At 41.3% G+C, this 22,218-nt stretch overlaps 1 protein-coding gene across 1 annotated transcript in view; it reads right to left on the bottom strand.

Annotated features, from left to right (window-relative positions):
* The window catches only part of MMP28 (matrix metallopeptidase 28), a 75,078-nt gene that overhangs the window by 15,220 nt on the left and 37,640 nt on the right, over positions 1 to 22,218 (bottom strand). Inside the window, exon 3 of the mRNA XM_044288149.1 lies at positions 15,468 to 15,634. Coding sequence (XP_044144084.1) covers positions 15,468 to 15,634 — 167 coding nt within the window. The remainder of the gene's footprint in view (positions 1 to 15,467; positions 15,635 to 22,218) is intronic.

Genomic DNA, 22,218 nt, shown 5'->3' with positions numbered 1-22,218 from the left:
ATCACTGTACGCCAGCCCAGGGAGGCTTTCCTAACCGTGAGTAATTGAACTACCACCTCCATTGGCCCACCGTAGCCTCAAGTGTTGCCCCTGCGGACCCGGTGGCTGCACATGCCCTTACAAGACTTCTTCCAGTCAATGTCACATTCAGCCACTTTTTCATATTATCTGGTTTATCCTAGAGACACCACACAGTGTTTTACCTCAAAAGCATGACGTACATTTATATTGGATTAAAATGGTTACAAGTTACAACTTGGGTAATTGTAGTTAGGCATAGACTAGTTTGTGGACCTAAACTCATTTTCTTCAGTCAATCGCCTGACTGTCCTTGCTCATATTTGGAAATTGCAAAATGGAAATGTATATTTTATAATTATGTTACATGATATATAATTGTCTGCAGTTCTTTTTCATTGTCCCTATTTGGGAGGTTAATGGAAAAAAAATACACATTGGGAACACTGATTGATATAAGCCTGTATATATTTCTGTCTAATATGGATATTATATAATAGGAAGAAAATATTTCTGCTCTACATTGAGGAACAGTGACATTAGCGCTCGTTCACATGAACTTTTTTTGCGTACCGTATACGGGCTGTTTTTTTAGTTCCATATATGGTCTGTATACGGAACCATTCATTTCAATGGTTCCGCAAAAAAAACAGAATGTACTCCGTATGCATTCCATTTCCGGATTTCCATTTTTCCATTCAAAGATAGAACATGTCCTATTATTGCCCGCAAATCACGTTCCGCGGCTCCATTCAAGTCAATGGGTCCGCAAAAAAAAAAGAACACATACGGAATGTACTCCATATGTCTTCTGTATCCGTTCTGTTTTTGCGGAACCATCTATTGAAAATGTTATGCCCAGCCCAATTTTTTCTATGTAATTACTGTATACTGTATATGCCATATGGAAAAATGGAACGGAAAAACGGAATGGAACCGGAAACACTACTGAAACAAAAAACTGAAAAACGGATCTGTTAAAAACAGCCCGCAAAACACTGAAAAAGCCATACGATCGTGTGAACAAGCCCTTAGTATCAGATGCCCAGACTTCAGTATGTAAGTTAGATTTCCTGAAGCATAACATTCTAGGCGGCATTAAAGGGGTATTCCTGTTAGAGAAAGTTATTAATTATCCACAGGATAGGGAATAACTATCAGATTGGTGGGGGTCCTACTGCTGGGACCCTGACCAATTACGAGAACAGGGGACGCATAAACCGCGGAGCCCCCCTGAAATTGATGAAGCAGTATACCACCACTCCATTCATTTCTGTGGGAGCCCCAGAGATAGCAGAGTGCTGTACTCGGCTATCCCAGCGGAATAGGGGGTAACTTTCTCTGCAGGAATACCCCTTTAAAGGTACATTAACGTGACCGTTAAAAAAACAGCTGTTAAAAATAACAAAACTCACAATTTTTCACAGATGTCTTCTGGAAAAATACCATTAAAAACAGTCAAAATAAGATCCTATTTTTTAATGGCCATTATTCACAGCCTGTTAAAAAAAAAAAAAAATTGATGTGAATAGAACCATAGACTGCAATGGTTCTGAAAACAGCCGTATTTCACTTGCAAATATACCCTAAGGCTGGGTTCAGACCTGAGCGTTCGCGATGGAGCGCTCTGTATGCGCGATTGTACGGGCGTTTGCAATCACGCATACAGAGACAAGCGAACGCCCATTGTCGCGCGTTCCCGGAAGTCTATGTACGGGAACGCGCGACAAGACCCCCCAAAGAAGCTCATGTACTTCTTGGGGCGTCGGGCGTTTTACAGCGCGATCGTACGCGCTGTAAAACGCCCAGGTGAGAACCATTCCCATAGGGAAGCATTGGTTTCTCCTTGTTGAGCGTTTTACAGCGCGTAGGAACGCGCTGTAAAACGCTCAGGTGTGAACCCAGCCTAAGACTGTTGTAATGGCAGTCTGTATGCAGTGCCAAGAATAGGATTGCATCCCTCAAGACCAAAGCAGGTAAATAATTACCTTGTTTGTCTGATCTAATTCTTGGGACTAAATATATGGCCCCCCAGACAGAGTTGTATTATGTTCCTCTTTATACAGCCCTATTGTCATCTATTATCACGAGTTATATCTCTTTGTCTTTGCGCTAGTTACTACAAATGACCAATGTATATTCTGTACTCCTGTAATAACAGCACATAGTTAAAGGGGTCCTGCAGTTCTTTTAAACTGATGATCTATCCTCTGGCTAGATCAGCATATGATCGGTGGGGGTCCGACATCCGGGACCCCCGCCGATAAGCTGTTTGAGAAGGCAGCGGCTTCTCTCGGTTTCCCTCAGGCCCAGTGACATCACGACTAGTATCACTGGCCTGGGCAGGGCTAAGCTCTGTTCACTTGAATGAAGCCTTGCCACGCCCAGGCCAGTGATACTACTTGTGATGTCACTGGGCCTGTTGTAAACAGCGAGAAGGCCGCGGCGCTACTGCCAGCGCTGCTGCCTTCTCAAACAGTTAATTGGCGGGGGTCCCGGGTGTCGGACCCCCGCCGATGAGATGCTGATGATCTATCCAGAGGATAGATCATCATTTGAAAAGAACTGCAGAGCCCCTTTAAGCAATATTCAGGCTTTTTAAGTTCAAAAATATAGTTTTTTTCTAGTTAAGCCTTAAAGCAGTCAAGTATTAGTTCTGCCATATGATTCATGTCTGGTCACAGCAGCTGAAGATCTTGGCTCCATTGGTTGACGTGTTCACCGACGAAGTATGGCATGCTTTGACATGAGCTTCAGCAATAATGTCATTCTTACAGTTCAGAAAGCAGCTTCTGAGCATATGCCTCCAGCAGCCACAGCTATTTTATTTCTCTTTTAGCACAACTAAATTACAGTGAAAGACTGAAAGCATGTAGACGTGTGAAATATCCTTAGGCCTCTTTCAGACGAGCCTATTTACAATTTGTACATGGAGCGTGTTTTGTGTACTGGAATCTGTTGCTAATGTTAATGAATAGGGTTATTCACATGGGTGTATGATTTCCATCAGCGTTTGAAATCCACAGCATATACTAGTTTTCTGCGCATTTGCTTCCAAATGTGCCCATTATAGTCTATAGGAGTGCATCACAAATGCAGGATGGGAGGATTACACATGTAAATCTGGATGAATTACTGAAGCAATACTGATGATAATATATTATCTGGAATCCGTGCGTATTCTGGAGCCTGGTCAGATTTCAATAAGCTCATGTGAAAGAGGCCATAGAGTTTCAAAATGGAAATTAAAAAAACTATTAGGCCTCATGCACACGACCGTTGTGTGCTTCCGTGGCCGATGTGCCGTTTTCCGTTTTTTTTGCGGACCCATTGACTTTCAATGGGTCCATGGAAAAATCGGAAACTGCACCGTTTGGCAGCCGCATCCGTGATCCGTTTTTCCTGGCCGTGAAAAAAATATGACCTGTCCTATTTTTTTCACGGCCAACGGTTCACGGACCCATTCAAGTCAATGGGTCCGTGAAAATCACGGATGCACACAAGATTGTCATCCGTGTCCGTGATCCGTGTCCGTGATCCGTGTCCGTTTTTTCCTATCATTTCAATGGCAAACTTGACTTCGATTTTTTTTTCATTTTTCATGTCCGTGGATCCTCCAAAAAACAAGGAAGACCCACGGACGAAAAAACGGTCACGGATCACGGACCAACGGAACCCCGTTTTGCGGACAGTGAAAAAATACTGTCGTGTGCATGAGGCCTTAGGCTGAGTTCACACGAGCGTGACAGATTAGGTCCGGATGCGTTCAGGGTGCGTTCAGTTAAACTCGCACCATTTTGCAAGCAAGTTCAGTCAGTTTTGGCTGCAATTGCGTTTAGTTGTTCAGTTTTTTCCGCGCGAGTGCAATGCGTTTTGATGCGTTTTTCACGCGCGTGATAAAAAACTGAAGGTTTACAAACAACATCTCCTAGCAACCATCAGTGAAAAACGCATTGCATCCGCACTTGCTTGCAGATGCAATGCGTTATTAACGCAGCCCCATTCACTTCTATGGAGCCAGGGCTGCGTGAAAAACGCAGAATATAGAACAAGCTGCGATTTTAAAGCATTGCAGAAGTGATGCATGAAAAAAACGCTCATGTACACAGCCCCATTGAAATTAATGGGTCAGGATTCAGTGCAGGTGCAATGCGTTCACCTACTGCATTGCACCCGCGCGGAAATCTCGCCCGTGTGAACGCAGCCTTACTGTATATTGCACTTTATATAATACTGAAAACTGGGAGCATGGCCCTGTAAAGATATGTATGAAACCAGCTCCTGCACACTGCTATGTTTCTTCAGCATGGGGGGAAGAAGAAGGGCAGGTAAAGGAATTCTATTTGAGGACATATTTGTTGCCTCCTACCACAAACCTTCTGATACAGGCCACAATATTGCTGCATTATCTACAGTCCTAGCACCTCCAGAGCAGAGACCTTGTTCTCCTAAGGTGGGATCGCCTTCCCTACCTCCTGGAATACCACCATTATCCATGTGTTCCCAATGATTGGAATAGTCTCCCTCCTTCTCACAAATCACCTTGCAAGTTGCAGTCAGCTCTGACAGCCATGGGTGGCATGCCGGATAATCATATTCTAAGACTATGAAGTAAAGGGTGGAAGTCTTAATCTGATGTACCGTAGCCTTGTAGAAATGCAGATATCTGTTGACTGTCTTAGTGCGAGAGTGCACTAGTTGGAGACCTAGCACTACTACTGTAGATTCTAGGGTCAATGGCATTGTACGCAGGTAAGACTCTCAGGAGTCCATGTTAAACACCGCTATCCTGCATTTGGACAATAATAAAAATAATATCACCAACTATCACCGCAGGTGCAATATGTATACTGAGACGGTAAAACATATGCTATGTAAACTGAAGGTAAAGTGCCAGGTTTATTCATGTGCTTATGGCTGTGGGTATTCACACAATACAGTTTTGGTTTATTTTTTTCCCTTTTTATTTTAGCTATAACATTATCATACTCCTTCTCGTTAGTGGCTCTTTTAGGGTACGAACTCACGGCGCAGTCGTGGGGCGTTTAGGGCGTGGCCATGGTGTGGTCAAATACTGCACATCCAATTGCCTTTTATTTAAGTAACGAAGCTGATCTGCGTTGTTAATGGCCGCAAGTTATTGAAGCTGCTGCAAGGCCATTAACAATGAAGGATGGCTATACAGTACGGTCTTCATTAGTTAAATGGGAGACAGCTGTGGCCCAATTGGCTGTGCGGTACCTGATCGGCCACACCCCGAACGCCCCACAATAGCACCATGCAGTCGTACCCTTAAGCATCTTCACTGAGACATTGTGCAACAATGGACTATGTAGCTCTGCTATGTATCTCAGTCATAGTAATACCTATTTAGTTATGCTAAGGTGGCCCAGTGGTTAGCACTGGTGCCTTGCAGCGCTAGGGTCCTAGGTTTGAATCCAACCAAGGACAACATCTGCATGGAGTTTGTATGTTCTCCTCGTGTTTACATGGGTTTCCTCCCACACTCCTAAGACATATAGATTAGGAACTAAGACTCTGAGTCACACTGGGGACAGTGAGCAATGATAATGTCAGTAAAGTGCTGTGGCTTATGTTGGCTCTATATAAGCAAGCAAAATGCAACATGTATATACAGTGGAGGAAATAATTATTTGACCCCTCACTGATTTTGTAAGTTTGTCCAATGACAAAGAAATGAAAAGTCTCAGAACAGTATCATTTCAATGGTAGGTTTATTGTAACAGTGGCAGATAGCACATCAAAAGGAAAATCGAAAAAATAACTTTAAATAAAAGATAGCAACTGATTTGCATTTCATTGAGTGAAATAAGTATTTGAACCCCTACCAACCATTAAGAGTTCTGGCTCCCACAGAGTGGTTAGACACTTCTACTCAATTAGTCACCCTCATTAAGGACACCTGTCTTAACTAGTCACCTGTATAAAAGACACCTGTCCACAGAATCAATCAATCAAGCAGACTCCAAACTCTCCAACATGGGAAAGACCAAAGAGCTGTCCAAGGATGTCAGAGACAAAATTGTAGACCTGCACAAGGCTGGAATGGGCTACAAAACCATTAGCAAGAAGCTGGGAGAGAAGGTGACAACTGTTGGTGCGATTGTTCGAAAATGGAAGGAGCACAAAATGACCATCAATCGACCTCGACAAAATGACCATCAATCAGTTGCTATCTTTTATTTAAAGTTATTTTTTCGATTTTCCTTTTGATGTGCTATCTGCCACTGTTACAATAAACCTACCATTGAAATGATACTGTTCTGAGACTTTTCATTTCTTTGTCATTGGACAAACTTACAAAATCAGTGAGGGGTCAAATAATTATTTCCGCCACTGTAGCTGTGGATAAGCAATAGCTAGAAGAATAACCCTAGGTTGCGGTGACATATGTGGATATGGAAAAATGAGCAGTAGAATTTCCCCATAAAATGTATTAAGATGATGTTGCTACATTAGGTACCCCTTTGGTTAAAGGGGTTTTCTGAGATTTTCCTACTGAGGACCTATCCTCAGGATAGGTCCTCAGTATCTGATCGTGGGGATCAGACACCCGGGACCCGCGCTAATCAGCTGTTTGAGAAGGCCCGGCCTTCTCGCAGCTACCAAGCACAGCACTATACATTGTATAGCGGCTGTACGGGGTATAGCGCTCAGCCCCATTCACTTCAATAGGGCTGAGTGCGATACCAAGCACAGCCACTATACAATGTACAGCACTGTGCTTGGTGAGAATGGAGAAGGCTGTGGTGCTCACAGAAGTGCTGGTGCCTTCTCAAACAGGTGATCGGGGGGGGGGGGGGGTACAAGGTGTTGGAGGATAGGTCATCAGTATAAAAATCCCGGAAAACCCCTTTAAGAGGGCATGACTGCTTGTGCGGTGTAATGGCTGGTGCAAAGGCCTGCTTACATCAATTCTTGTAATAATTCTTGAGATCATACATAATTTTCCAGTGTAAAACATCAGTGGTGAAGCTATGGTTTATCATTGAATCTAATGAACTATCATTTGGGGAGTCGTTCACCATTGACAACTGTCCAGTGTAAGTTCTTCTTAACAAGAGCCGATTGATTTGCTGTATTTCAGTCAGCAGTGGTTACAGTGTAAAAGTATTTGTGGTGTACGAGATATTACCGATGAGTCATTTTGACTGTATGACCAATCTAATGTCTCTCCAGACGAGGAATCAGCCGGTCTCAAGGCTCCAGTGAGTCAGCAAACTTTACTCATTGCAAGGTGAGGTGTGGTCTTCAACATAAACTCTACTGCAAGAGAATGGCACTGAAAATGCCTGGTACAGGGCCTGCTCCCAAATATGCCGATTGCCAATGGGTCCTCAGGTAACGTGTTCATTAGCCATTTATCTTAAAGGTTTATTAGTGCCCTCTTCCTGCCCTGTTATCATACACTTTGTAATTGGCAGCTACTGTTCAATCCTTCCCACAGCTATCTCATCCCAGTCTCTTTGATGTTATACATACAGGCGTCAGTTTCGTGATGCATATTAGTGCAGCAGTTAGAGAGCACCACCACTCAAGGGCTATTGATAAATGACATCAAATACATTTCTAATGGAAATTTCAATGGAAATTAATGCCGGAATTCCGGCAAATGTTCAGAATTTTTGGCCGGAGATAAAACTGCAGTATGCTGCGGTATTTTCTCCGGCCAAAAAACGCTAGAGGGACTGAACTGATGCATCCTGAACAGATTGCTCTCCATTCAGAATGCATTAGGATAAAAGTGATCAGTTTTTTTCCGGTATTGAGCCCCTGGGACGGAACTCTATGCCGGAAAAGAAAAACGCTAGTGTGAAAGTACCCTTAGCTCAGAATGAGCAGCTATATAGATGAATTATATCCAAGTTATATTTTTTTAAAAATTAGTATATCAGTCTGCTCAGCTCCTCCTGCTCTATAACAAGGTTCCCTTTAATGATGTATGTATACATTATCAGTATGTTATCCACTCAATGCTGTACATTTTTCCCTTTAAACAGGAAGGGTTAAACTGAAGAAAAAAATGAAAAAAAAAGTCAGCAAAATGAGCAAGGGGCTATATTGTGTGCCTGTATTGCTCCTACACAAAATACTACTATTTATTAGGTTGACTGTATTTTTATCATATAAAAAGTGTTTATTATTAGTACCATAGGCATAAACCCATGTTATGGCAGGGACATTTTCCTGTCAAGAAACAATAAAGAGAACGCTGCCTGGCATTTACCATTTCTGTAGGTTAAATAGACTATGACAGGCATCATGTGCATCAACCACATACTCTATCATTAGGACACATTAATCACTAAAACCCCTGCGATCCTCTTCAGGCTCCAGATAAAATTCTCAGCATTTTTCCGCAGACCCATAAGCCCCAGGGTGTGGTTTCTTCAGCTCAGATTCAGACAAAAGCCTGTTTGATGAAAGCAGGTAATTGTAAGTTGGCTTAGCACAGTCAGCTGATCTACAAACCGCAAATACTTCAACCTGTTATAACACATGCAGTATATTGTTCAAGCCTATGTCTATGTGCATTACTGAATCATTTGTCTGCTGCATCATAGGTATATACTGTCATTAGAGGGGCAGCTTTAAGCTCCCGGGCCCCAGTCACCAGAAAATGACCTGCGGTTTAAAAAACATTTTTATGTTTAACATATTTTAAAATAATTTTTGATCTTTTTAATCTCCTGTATCATTATCTAAAAAAAACAACAACAAAAAAAAACATAAAATCCTGCAGTTCTTACATTGGCATCTAAGTGTAATGATCAGTGCCACTTCTTGGTCTGTACAGATCACTTTACTGCAGTTACCTGCGTATCTGCCATTCTAATCCTGCCTGTATGGATATCACCTCTGTGTATAGATAAGACAGGATCCACCATTCACAAGAGGTGGTTGTCAAAGCTTATCTCTTCTTTCCTTGTACAATGACCTCCGCACAGGTCACAGAGCATGCCCAGAAAACTCTCCCTTGGTCAATAACATGTATGGGCACCTTAAGGCGTACGGTGCTCCTTGTGCTGCTCAGTAGGAGATATTGCTGTGGTGTTCCTTGTGGCGCCATAAATCAAAGATATTCCTATGCCACATAAAACAGATAATCTACGATTATACCAACAGATAACATCCCTCCTCACAGCAGCAGTAAACTGACAATGGGTTTCCAATTTATATAGGAGTTTTAGCTTGCTGTGCTCCTAGCTACAGAAGGACAATATTTTGTATTCAACCAAAGACTCTAAACAAGCTTTTCTATAAATATGAGGTTAAAAAAAAAAATACCCCTTTCTGATGCAAGTGTCATTTCAATTGTAACAATACCCAACTTCGGATACAACGGTTCACTATAGTAAACTTCAGATGTTTTCTGATCTATAGTATACCATCTGGATGACAGATGAAAAAACAGACAGCTCCGACAATTAAGACGCCTCCAAGGAACTGAACCAAGGCTGTGGCGTGACATATAAACATTACTTTGCAGGTCACTCCTTGTACCAGCCCAACAATAACATGCTCTCTATATATCAATGGAGTTTATGTTGTATGATGGTCATGCAATCCCATCTAAACCCCAACAAGCCAGACACGTGTTGTTTTCTCATTCTTTATGGGAAACAAATGTTTGCAATCACTTTTGGTTTTTGTTCTGGAGATGATAAATGATAGGGTCAATGGACACAACTCATTAGCTGCCCCTCCTTGACCTATGGTTGACCTGATCATTTTATCAAGTTGAAAAATATAAGGCCAGAAAAATCCTCATTTCTAAGTATTTCAGGTACTCTCTGTCAAAATAAGGTCACAGTATTGTTTATACAACATTTTTGCTGGAAATAACGTATCTTGCCATAGACAGTATCCAGCCAATAGAGTTCATTGGAGGGTTTTTTCATCTTTTTTCTCTTCTTCTTCCAATTCTCATTTAACTATGTAAAACTTTGTGAAATGATAAAGCACATCAACAGATCGTAGGATGATATAGACAATGGCAAAACAATATGGGTCGCAGTTATACCTAACAGCTGGGTCCCTATGCCAGTGATGCTATCAGGTGCCTATAGTTTGATGCCCAATTAGCTCTAGCCCAAACAAGGCCCATAAGACCAAGTGTTATACCCATTCTGAAGCTTGAGATTTAGGCCTGGGCTACACTGCGACTTATTGTAGCGCGACTGATTGATTTTTAATATTGCAGTCCAAATGAGTGTATTCAGTTGAATGCAATCTTGTGGACAGCAGCTGTCATTCAATAGTTAAAATCAATCAATCAGTCGTGCTACAAAAAGTCGCAGTGTAGCCCAGGCCTTACTTTCCCTTCTGCTGTAACCTCCAAAAAGACAGCAAAACAGGAATTGACATACATACCGTATATGTCTGTATATTATGTGCTATATACTGTAAATGTATATATAGTATTTGCATCTACTGTGTTAGCGCATTATTTTCAGTGATTTTTCTTTTATAAATGCAGCCATGTACATGCGCATATTTATTTATCACACCGTTTTTTTTAAAATCTTTTTAAGTGATTTTTGTTTAGTGTGTAAATATATAAAATGTAAATGATATGCTGTATATATACTGCAGTTGGGGTGTTGAATGTGGACTAATGTGTAAAATGGCTTTCTCTTGAAAGTGAAAATTATAACATGTCTTAAATTCAAAAAGTTGAATATGCAGTAATAATGTAGCAAAAATTATGTATTATTGTTACTTATTATTAAGGGCATATTCCAGTACAAAAATAGCTAGCAGATTACCATCAAATGGTAAAAAAAAAAAATTATGAACGAGCTTGCCGATCCATCTGCACTGCCATTCAGAAAATACCTGGGTTCCCACTACGCTCCACTTCCTGATGACGCCTCGACACGGCAGGAAACGGCTAGGAATGCTGTTCAGCCAATCAGTGGCTGAGGTGTGTCATTCCTATAGTCAGTGATTAAATGGGAATACCACTCAGCCAAAGGGAAGCCATCATTTAGTAAATGCAGTCCAATCTCCGAGCAGCATATTATAATGCAGTATAACATGGAATTCGTTCACGTAAACCTCATTCTTGGCTTAGGAGTCCAGTGGGCGGTCCTTCTTATGGATTGACAACTTTGCCTGTATAATTGTGCATACAGAGATAGCTGTCAGTCATTTCACTCCTAAGGCCTCTTTCACACTACCGTTTTTTTTTTCCCTTTTGCGGGCCGTTTTTTGCGTTCCGTATACGGTCCGTATATGGAGCCATTCATTTCAATAGGTCCGCAAAAAAAACAGAATGTACTCCGTATGCATTCTGTTTCCGTATCTCCGTTCCGTGCAAAGATAGAACATGTCCTATATTTGGCCATAAATCACGTTCCGTGGCTCCACTAAAGTCAATGGGTCCACAAAAAAAACTGAATGCATACGGAAATGCATCCGTATGTCTTCTGTATCCATTCAGTTTTTTTGCGGAACCATCTATTGAAAATGTTATGCCCAGCCCAATTTGTTCTATGTAATTACTGTATACTGTATATGCCATACGGAAAAAACGGAACGGAAACAAAAAATTGAAAAACGGACCGCAAAACACTGAAATAGCCATACGGTAGTATGAAAGAGGCCTAACACCTTTACGTGAATTAAGTACTGACTCTTTCCCCACAAATGTGTACATCAGCCTACTCCACTCCGGCTTTTACATGGTAGTATCTGCAGACTGGACGAGTTCCCTTTAAATGTGTAATGTGCAGAGTGCATCTAATATCCGAGAAAGCTTTGTCCAGAACTTTAATTTGTAAGAGGAGAACAATTAATCGGTCCTCTGTTGTGCAGCACACTGGAATGTGATGTAAACTTCTCCCGGGAGGTCAAGATGTCACCATGTCTAAAACAGGGATTTTCTGCTTCTCATTTTACATGGGCGCAGAAGGCAAATAGGAAAAAGAAAGGGATTGTTGAAACTGGCAAAGGGTCACTGAAGATGCAAATGCAGGCTTTGTCATCTGGTCCATGAAGGTCATTTAAAGAGAATTTACTTGAATTCTAAGAGCTATGAGGAAAGCTTATTCCACTAAAATGATTTCGCAATGTATGGTTTCAGTTATAGATACTACGGCATAAAATCACAGCCACTCGACCATATATTGGTCCGCATCCGATTCGCATTTTTTACAAATCGGATGCGGATCCATTAATTTTAATGGGGCTGCAAAAGATGCAGACAGCACACCATGTGCTGTCTGCATCCATATGTCCGTTCTGCGGCGCCCCTCCCCCCAAAAAAATAAAATAAAAAATAGAACATGTCCTACTCTTGTCTGGTCGTGTGAACGGACACTAAACTCGGTACCAATGTAGTACAATATATTAATAAATCCACAATGTACTTATTTTCCTTATACTGCTGAAGATTTTTCTCATATTCTCATTTATATCTTACTCCAGCAGAATAAAAGAAGCCATTTCAGGTTGCAGTGTCGTATCCTACCCTGTTGCAATTTCCACATTGCTGTGCAATGTTATAGCAACATTTCCTATATCTCATGTGACACCTCCAACATACGGTATACTCTTAGAATCTTTAACAGATTCCATATTCTTGTTGTATACATATACCACTGGGAATGCTGTAAGCAGCTTCAGGATGCACCATTTTCCCCCACCATACACTAATGGACTCAGGCTTATATTAATTACTCTTCATCAAGTGTTGGACTGGGGTTCCTTAGGCCCACCAGAGGAAATCATCATCAATAAAGTCTAATAGGTTTTGATTCAAAGAAATAGACCCTAGTGGCAAGCAATTAGTTCCAACGGCAGCTCCAACTAGTTTTTCTTCTCCTGGACCTTTGGGTCTGGGCCCACCGGAGGATTCTCTGGTTCTCTGCTGGGCCAGTCCGATGCTGTCTTCATCTGCATAGCAACATGGCATAAAAATACTTTCTTAAAAAGCTCCATCACATGTGGGGTATACTAATTTATAGAAATAGGGGCGTTACAGGCTTATAAATTCCCTCTTGTGCAATGATGGTGCTGGGCATGAGGATCATAAGTAGTAAGTAAAGGGGTGCAACCACATAGTACAGACCAGCACCCAGTAGTGCACCTGAGCTGACTTGAATTGACCCCTTATGTGGTGCACTTGAACTGTTGAGTCACACAGGCTCCGGGCTAAGGTGGAGCTCGAGTACATAATGGGGTGTTGTGGCACGCATTGTGGTTCTTCATCACTAGCGCTTGTATTGTGAAGTACAGAGAGCCTGTCAAATGTATGGCACTTGCACACAGGACTGACACTGCAGCTGATACCCTAGGAGATTTGAACAGAGAAGTTAGGCCCCTAAAAGTGTGACTAGAGACCAACACAGGCTCATGGAGGCCATGTGTGAACCGAATACCATGATTTGCTATGTGAGCTTAACAGAGATGGTAACTGCCAAGCAGAGGGACCATTAGAGACTGTAGCCACCAATCTCTGTGCGCAATCAAGACTGCAGTCGTCAAGCTGTGTGCTAATACTGTCCTGATCAAAAGTTTAAGACCACTTGAAAAATGGCAAAAAATCATATTCAGCATGGCTGGATCTTAACAAGGTTCCAAGTAGAGCTTCAACATGCAACAAGAAGAAATGAGAGTGAGACAATTTAATGAAAACATCAAATAAACTGAAACAGGCTGTTTTTCAGCTGATCAAAATTTTAGGACCACATGCCTTTAAAAGGCCAAATTTGTGCAAAGATGTGGATTCATTGTCATTTTCTGTCAGTCACACGTTGTGATGGCAAAGGCAAAAAAACTCTCCCTTTTTGAATGTGGTTGGGTTGTTGAACTGCATAAGCAGGGTCTCTCACAGCGCGCCATCGCTGCTGAGGTGGGACGCAGTAAGACAGTCATTTGGAATTTCTTAAATGATCCTGAGGGTTATGGAACAAAAAAGTCAAGTGGAAGACCCCAAAAAAGTCCTCAGCACTGATCCGGAGGATCCAATTGGCTGTCCGTCAAGACATTGGGCGATCCTCGACCCAAATTAAGGCCCTTACTAGTGCTGACTGCAGCCCCATAACCATCAGACCGCATCTGAGACTAAAGGGCTTCAAAAACAAAAAACGTCTTCAAAGACCTCGTCTCCTTGAACGCCACAGAACTGCTTGTTTGGACTTTGCAAGAGAGCACCAAACATGGGACATTCAAAGGTGGAAGAAAGTTTCATTCGCTGATGAGAAAAATTGTAACCTTGATGGTCCTGATGGTTTCCAACGTTACTGGCATGACAAGCAGATCCCATCTGAGATCGTTTTCTACGCGCCACAGTGGAGGGGGTGCCATAATGGTCTGGGGTGCTTTTTCCTTCAGTGGAACAATGGAGCTTCAGGAAGTGCAGGGGCATCAAACGGCCACTGGCTATGTGCAGATGTTGCAGAGAGCATTCCTCATGACTGAGGGCCCTCGTCTGTGTGGTAACGACTGGGTTTTTCAACAGGACAACACTACAGTACACAATGCCAGCAGGACAAGGGACTTCTTCCAGGAGAATAACATCACTCTTTTGGCCCATCCTGCATGTTACCCTGATCTAAATCCAATTGAGAACCTTTGGGGATGGATGGCAAGGGAAGTTTACAAAAATGGACAACAGTTCCAGACAGTAGAAAGCCTTCGTGCGGCCGTCTTCACCACTTGGAGAAATGTTCCCACTTACCCCATGGAAACGCTTGCCTCAAGCATGGCGAAACGACTTTTTGAAGTGATAAACAATAACGGCGGACCTACTCATTACCGAGTTCATGTTTGGAAGTTGGATTTCTGTTTTGGGAGGGGGGTTCGATTTTTTTTTGGAGGTGTGGTCCTAAACTTTTGATCAGCTGAAAAACAGCCTGTTTCAGTTTATTCGTTGTTTTCATTAAATTGAATGTTAAAAAATGTTTTTGTCTCACTCCCATTTCTTCTTGTTGCATGTTGAAGCTCTACTTGGAACCTTTGCCATTTTTCAAGTGGTCCTAAACTTTTGATCAGGACTGTACATTGTAACCACCAAAATGTGTACCTGATTGTGATTGTAACTGCCAAACTCAATGCCACTGTTTGTAACCATATTGCATGTTGCCTGACCACAATAAAGCTCTGATTATTATTATTGCATCGTCCTTAATTGCAGTACCATGTTGGGGTCAAGGGTCATGTGCAAAAACCTGACCCTCAAAGAGATGGATGTCTACAGTAATTGCACCCTTCCCTTGGTAGTTATTATTAAAGCATGTAACTAAAGCAATCATCAAGGGACATGATTCTACCTGTTGCACACTGGCAGTATGGAGATGGGTTAACTATTGCACAATATCCAGAATTTTCATGGATTAAGTACTGTATTTTACAACAAACAAAATTTAAACCTTATGTTTCCCTTATTTATAGAAGAAAATTGTGGCTCACGTTCAGCTTACTTTTCATGGTATACCGTTTCTTACGGTGATTTTTGTGAAAAGGACCATCATGCAGCCATTTTGTTTGACTAGCATCCTTCATACCACATCTTGGCAAATGCATCTGAAGTACTGTGGCATCATTCAAGTCTCCATTGACTGGGAGATGTGCTGTCCACTGGAAAACTCTGAAAAACAATGTGAAAGTCCATCAGGCAATTATTTATTGATTATTTTCCATCCAACATTAAAGAGATAAATGAAGTGGCATCACACATGGTCGACCACCACTCCATTCATACCGGACACAGGACCCCCATCATTGTGATTTGTTAGGGGTCCCTAGCAGTGCACCCAACACTGAGTTAACAATTATTCCCTATTACACTAGATAGGAGATAACTTGCTTTTACAGGAAAACTCCTTTATTAATATTGTTTGGTATTGGTTAAGTTGAATTATCTGTGTTTTCATGTATATGCAAATAATGAGCAAGTTAGAGCACCTGTAACGTCCCCCTCCCCTCTGCGTGTGCCATAGAGGGGCTTTACAAAAGCAGTGCTCCAAGGACTCAGTCCGGCCTCCTGGTACCCACACCTGCTCATTTGCATATAAATATAACGCAGATCTCTCTGCAGCAGTTTAATCTACAGACAAAACAAAGGTATTGTTTTAATCAGCACTGATCAACCCTACCAGGTAGTATGCCTGGTTTAACAGGGCTGATCATGCTGACAGATGCATCTGATGTGTAATAGTTTGATGTGCAAGTGCTGTGCCTTTAATGCGGGATGTAAATGTGATTTTGTAATGCAGAGTTTAAATTTCATAAAACAAAATAAAAATTAAAAATGGAAATAATAAATGGTAATATGTAATGAAGCATTTAATATAGCCAGATCTTTTGAATCTATACCCATTTTTTGAAGATTTGGCCTTTTTTTTTTTAAAAGGTATTTTATGTGCTTCCAACCAAACCACTACCCGACTATAACCTGCCTATATACTGAAGCTAATTATGGGAGTGAAGTCATGTATTAATCTAACGACAGTCCAGAACTGAGAGCCAATACCATATTACTGCATTATGCATGATCTGATTCATCATATTCATACATCATTACATCAAAGTTAGTATAAGATCATTCGGAAATACTGTATATAAATCTGCAGTCCCTGCCGATTTTCAGGCCCACCTATGGCTGTGCCCCCTGGCTTGTACACAGCTGCTCAATGAATGCCCTTTATTGTGCCAGATTCAAGGCAGCTGTTCTGTTCTCTATACACAAATCAAAGGATTCTGCTCATAAAATGACCAGTCTACCAGCAGTACATATCCAACGTACAGGACACTAAACAGTTCCATTGTTGCTACAGGAAGTCACCAGTTAAAATGTAAGTATCCATAAATGTGGACTCTTTTGTACAGAACTTTTAATATTTGATGTATGAAGTATGTGCTTTATTTCTAAATAAATGGCATCATGTAATTGCTTCCTGGCTTAGTGGAGGATTAGAGATCATGTGGACATCTGCATTCAAGATCCAAGACGTGCACTTTATTACCATCCAGGAAAAATTTGAAAAAGAAATCCAAGAGCAACAAAGTGAGCCTGTAGAATTGGGGTAGTATTAGAGTGAACCTGTCCGCTGCCCTCTACGAGTAGTGACTGGCACACTGATTTCAGCAGTCTGTCACCCATGTGGTAACATGAAATAGTTGTAGAGAATTTACGTATGTCTGAAGCTGTTTGGCGCAGCAGATTAGCAGCGATTATATGCTTGTCCTATGTTTCACCATTTCGACCAATTTAATATCTATTTTTCCTTCGTCATGGCATGGCCACTCTTCTACATTGGCTTCATGCTCTCCATCATTAAAATATACCTAAACATTTAAACATTTTTTTAAACTGTTACAGATGCCCTAAAAATCATTTTTGTAATATATTGAATTAATTTATTTTATTGTTTTACCAGCACTTTTCGCTTCAGCCGTCGCCATATATGCGGTGAACACCACCTTGCTGCTCTGGTCTGTGCCCACGCCACGAAAACCTCTGCTTGTGCCCACTCCACTCAAACCTCTGCCTGTGCCCACTCCACTCAAACCTCTGCCTGTGCCCACTCCACTCAAACCTCTGCCTGTGCCCACTCCACTCAAGCCAGAGATAAGTCCAATGATATTGTTGTGCATAGGAAAAAACTGTCAATCTGTGGCCGGAGGATGGGGGAGTGTGGGGGTAGCGTGCATATCACTCAACTTATTTCTGCCAATGCTGGTTGTGGTTCTCTTTAACCCCTTCAGGACCCTGCCATTTTTCACCTTAAGGACCAGGCCATTTTTGCAAATCTGATCAGTGTCACTTTATGTGGTAATAACTTTAAAACTCTTACTTATCCAAGGCCATTCTGAGATTTTCTCATCACATACTGTACTTCAAAATTTCAATTTCTCTGCTTTTAAAACAGATAGTGATAACTCCTAAAATAGTTATTACTTTACATTTCCCATATGTCTACTTCATGTTTGGATCATTTTGTAAATGACATTTTCTTTTTTTGGGACGTTAGAAGGCTTAAAAGTTTAGAAGCAAATCTTAACATTTTTAAGAAAATTTCCAAAACCCACTTTTTAAGGACCAGTCCATGCCTGAAGTCACTTTGTAGGGCTTACATAATAGAAATCACCCATAAATGGCCCCATTTTAGAAACTACACCCCTCAAGGTATTCAAAACTGATTTTACAACCTTTGTTAACCCTTTAGGCCCCTTTCACAGGGGCGAGTTTTCCGCGCGGGTGCAATGCATGACGTGAATGCATAGCACCCACACTGAATCCTGACTTCATTTCAATGGATCTGTGTACATCAGTTCTGCGTTGTGTGAAAAACGCAGCATGTGACCCTATAGAAGTGAATGGGGCTTCAGTGAGACATTGTTTGTAAGTCTTCAGTTTTTATCACGCGTGTGAATAACGCATCAAAACGCATTGCACCGACACAAAAAAAACTGAACAACTGAACGCAATCGCAGACAAAACTTGCTTGCAAAATGGCACGAGTTTCATTGAACGCATCCGGAGCCAATCCATCAAACTCGTGTAAAAGGGGCCTTAGGTGTTCCACAAGAATTAAAGGAAAATGTAGATGAAATTTCAGAACTTCACTTTTTTGGCAGATTTTCTATATTAATCCATTTTTTTCCGCTAACAAAGCAAGGGTTAACAGCCAAGCAAAACTCAATATTTATTACCCTGATTCCGTAGTTTACAGAAACACCCCATTTGTGGTCGTAAACTGCTGTACGGGCACACGGCAGGGCGCAGAAGGAAAGGAGCTCCTTGTGGTTTTTGGAGAGCAGATTTCACTGGGATAATTTTAAGTTGCCATGTCACATTTGAAGACGCCCTGATGCACCCCTAGAGTAGAAACTAAAAAAAAAAAAAAGACCAGATTTGGAAAACTACGGGATAAGGTGGCAGTTTTGTTGGTATTATTTTAGGGTACATATGATTTTTGTTGCTCTAGATTACACTTTTTGTGAGGTAAGGTAACAAAAAATAGCTGTTTTGGCACAGTTTTTATTTTTCGTTATTTACACTGTTCATCTGACAGGTTAGATCATGTGGTATTTTTATAGAGCAGGTATTTACGGACTCGACAATACAGTTTTACATAATAAAGCATTTTTGAAAAAAATCTTTTTTTAGTGTCTCCTTATTCTGAAAGCCATATTTTGTTCATCTGCGGGGTTAGGTCATGTGATATTTTTATACAGCAGGTTCTTACAGATGCGGCAATACCTAATATGTATATTTTTTATTTAAGTTTTACACAACAACAGCATTTTTGAAACACAATAAAATCATGTTTTAGTGTCTCCATATTCTGAGAGACATAGTTTTTTTTATTTTTTGGGTGATTGTCTTAGGTAGGGTTTCATTTTTTGCAGGATCAGATGATGGTTTGATTGGTATGATTTTGGGGTGCATATTACTTTTTGATCGCTTGGTATGTGATGTAAGGTGACAAAAAATTGCTTTTTTTACACCTTTTTATTAAAATTTTTTTAACGGTGTTCACTTGAGGGGTTAGTAAATGTGATATTTTTATACAGCAGGTTGTTACGGACTCGGAAATAGCTGATATGTATACTTCTTTTATTTAAGTTGTACACAATAACAGCATTTTTGAAACAAAAACATCATGTTTTAGTGTCTCCATATTCTGAGAGCCATCAGTTTTTTATTTTTTGCCCAATTGTTTACGTAGGGGCTAATTTTTGGCGGGATGAGATGATGGTTTTATTGGTACTATTTTGGGGGGCATATGCCTTTTTGATCGCTAGGTGTTGCACTTTTTGTGATGCAAGGTGACAAAATAATGATTGTTTTAGCACAGTTTTTATTTAATTTTTTCTACGGCGTTCAGGTGAGGGGTGGATAATGTGATATTTTTATGGAGCTGGTCATTACGGATGCGGCAATACCCAATATGTCTGGTTTTCTTTTCTATTTTTTTTTACAATCTTATGTGTTTTATTTTGGGAATTTTATTTTTACTTGAAACTTTCTTTTTTTTATTATGACAAACAAATTCTTTTACTTTTTTTAACTTTTTATTTTTGTCCCACTCTGGGACTTGAACTTCTGGGGTTTGATCCCCTTTGCAATGCATTACAATACATCCTGTATTGTAATGCATTGTCTGTCAGCCTTTACACTGACAGCCTGCCTGTGAGACCCAACCTAAGGGCTGGATCTCACAGGCTTCAGTAGAAGGCAAGCTTTGATGCCTATGAAAGGCATTGGGCTTGCCTTCTCTGCCATCAGGTCCCTGCCATTGCAGTGCGGGGACCCGATGGGTAAACGGAGGGCACCCGTACCCTCCGCAAACCCTCTGTATGCCACGGTCAGCTTTGACTGCGGCATACAAGGGGTTAACACGTCGGCATCAGTGTTTTCACCAATGCCGGCGTATGCTGCAGGGGAACGGCTGTCAGTGACTTTCGGGTCCATGCAGCTGATCGGGCGGGCGCAGCTCCTGCACCAGCCCGATCAGCCTGATGTACATGTACGTCACTGGTCCTTAAGTGACGTCCAGCTGTGACCTACATGTACGGCAAGGGTCCTTAAGGGGTTAATGATGGAAAGCATAGCAGAGTGGACATGATACAAAGAAGGAAGAAATGACATGAACAACCTTATTACAATATACAGGGAGGTTTCACACACACACACACACACACACACACAGTTTTTGTTTTTCTTTAAAACACCACCTAAGTTTTTTTGAGCCAAAGCCAGACGTGGATTCAAAAGGAATGGGAGATATAAAAGAAGGCCTTATACGTCTTCTTGCTGGATCAACTTCTAAGTCCTTTCTTTATATTTCTCATTCCTTTTAAATCCACTTCTGGCTTTAGCTCAAAACACTGCATAAAAACAGTCACAAACTGCAGCATTTTTCAAAAAATACAGGGGCAGATTTACTAATAGTGGTGCACTTTACATGGTCTAAGAATACGATTCACAGTCTTAGGCCTCTTGCACATGAACGTTTTTTTTCCCCCGTTTACGTTCCGTATATGGTCCATATTCGGAACCATTCATTTCAATAGGTGCACAAAAAAACAGAATGTACTCTGTATGCATTCCGTTTCCGTCTTTCTGTTCCATTCAAGCATAGAACATGTCCTATTATTGCCTGTATAACGGACAAGTATAGTATTGTTCTATAAGGAGCCTGCTATTTCATCCCGCAAAAAACGGAATGCACACGGACATCATCCGTATTTTTTGCGGACCGCAAAATACTGAAAAAGTCATACGGTTGTGTGCAATAGGCCTTAATGGTAGACAAATTTACTACTCTCACGCATGGACCATTGTAAATTTGGAGTGTTGTAAATTCACGACAGAATACTTTTCATGCGGCAAAGATTGTGCCTGTGCACCAAAAAAAAAATCTTTTATAAGTTTATGGCCCCTTGCAGACGAGCGTTTGTCACGCTGCGAGTCCGCAGCGTGCCAGCACAGCTCCCGGCCTGAACTCCCAGCACTGACAGGGTTGCATAGCATTATATTGATTTATAATGCTATGTAACCCTTAGAGGTCTGGAATGTATTGGATAACAGTGCAGCGCTGGGAGTTCAGGCCGGGAGCTGCGCTGCGGACTCGCAGCGTGACAAATGCTCGTCTGCAAGGGGCCTATATCACATAAGTTGGCTTCGTTTTTACCGCAATAATGAGCCAAAATGTAGTCATTTAGACCACGCCCCTTTTCTAGCAAAGCTACGTCTCCCTTTTCAGACAAGGTGGAAAAAGCTTAGAAAAGTGTGTCAAACAGTCAGTAAATGTGATGAAAACATGCAAGCCAAAAATTGGCACATTTTCATTAATAAATTTGCCCGTGTGATTCCAGCCTTATAGAAGGTTAATTGTAGGCATAGCATCAAAGCAATCATTTATACTGTACATTGCATGTGTGGTTAAACCACATGTAAATATCCATGCTTTTTGCTGTGATTCTACCACAACCGCTATCAAAGCCATGCAGTTTGCCACTGAGCGGAAAAAGTGAAGTTTTCCTTCTATACCATCACCACAGTCATCCTCTGTGAACCTAGCTATAATTGCTTCCTATTATTATTTATTCAGGGGAAAATATGTACTGTGAGCAAGATTCATTACATACTGGTACAGAAGGAGAGAGGACCCCGACAGCGAGGGCTTAGCAGTGAGGGGGAAGAAGACAGCAGCCAAGGGT

This window comes from Bufo gargarizans, chromosome 3 (assembly GCF_014858855.1).
Source record: "Bufo gargarizans isolate SCDJY-AF-19 chromosome 3, ASM1485885v1, whole genome shotgun sequence".
Taxonomy (NCBI): Eukaryota; Metazoa; Chordata; class Amphibia; order Anura; family Bufonidae; genus Bufo; species Bufo gargarizans.
This window is presented reverse-complemented; position numbering and strand designations above follow the sequence as displayed.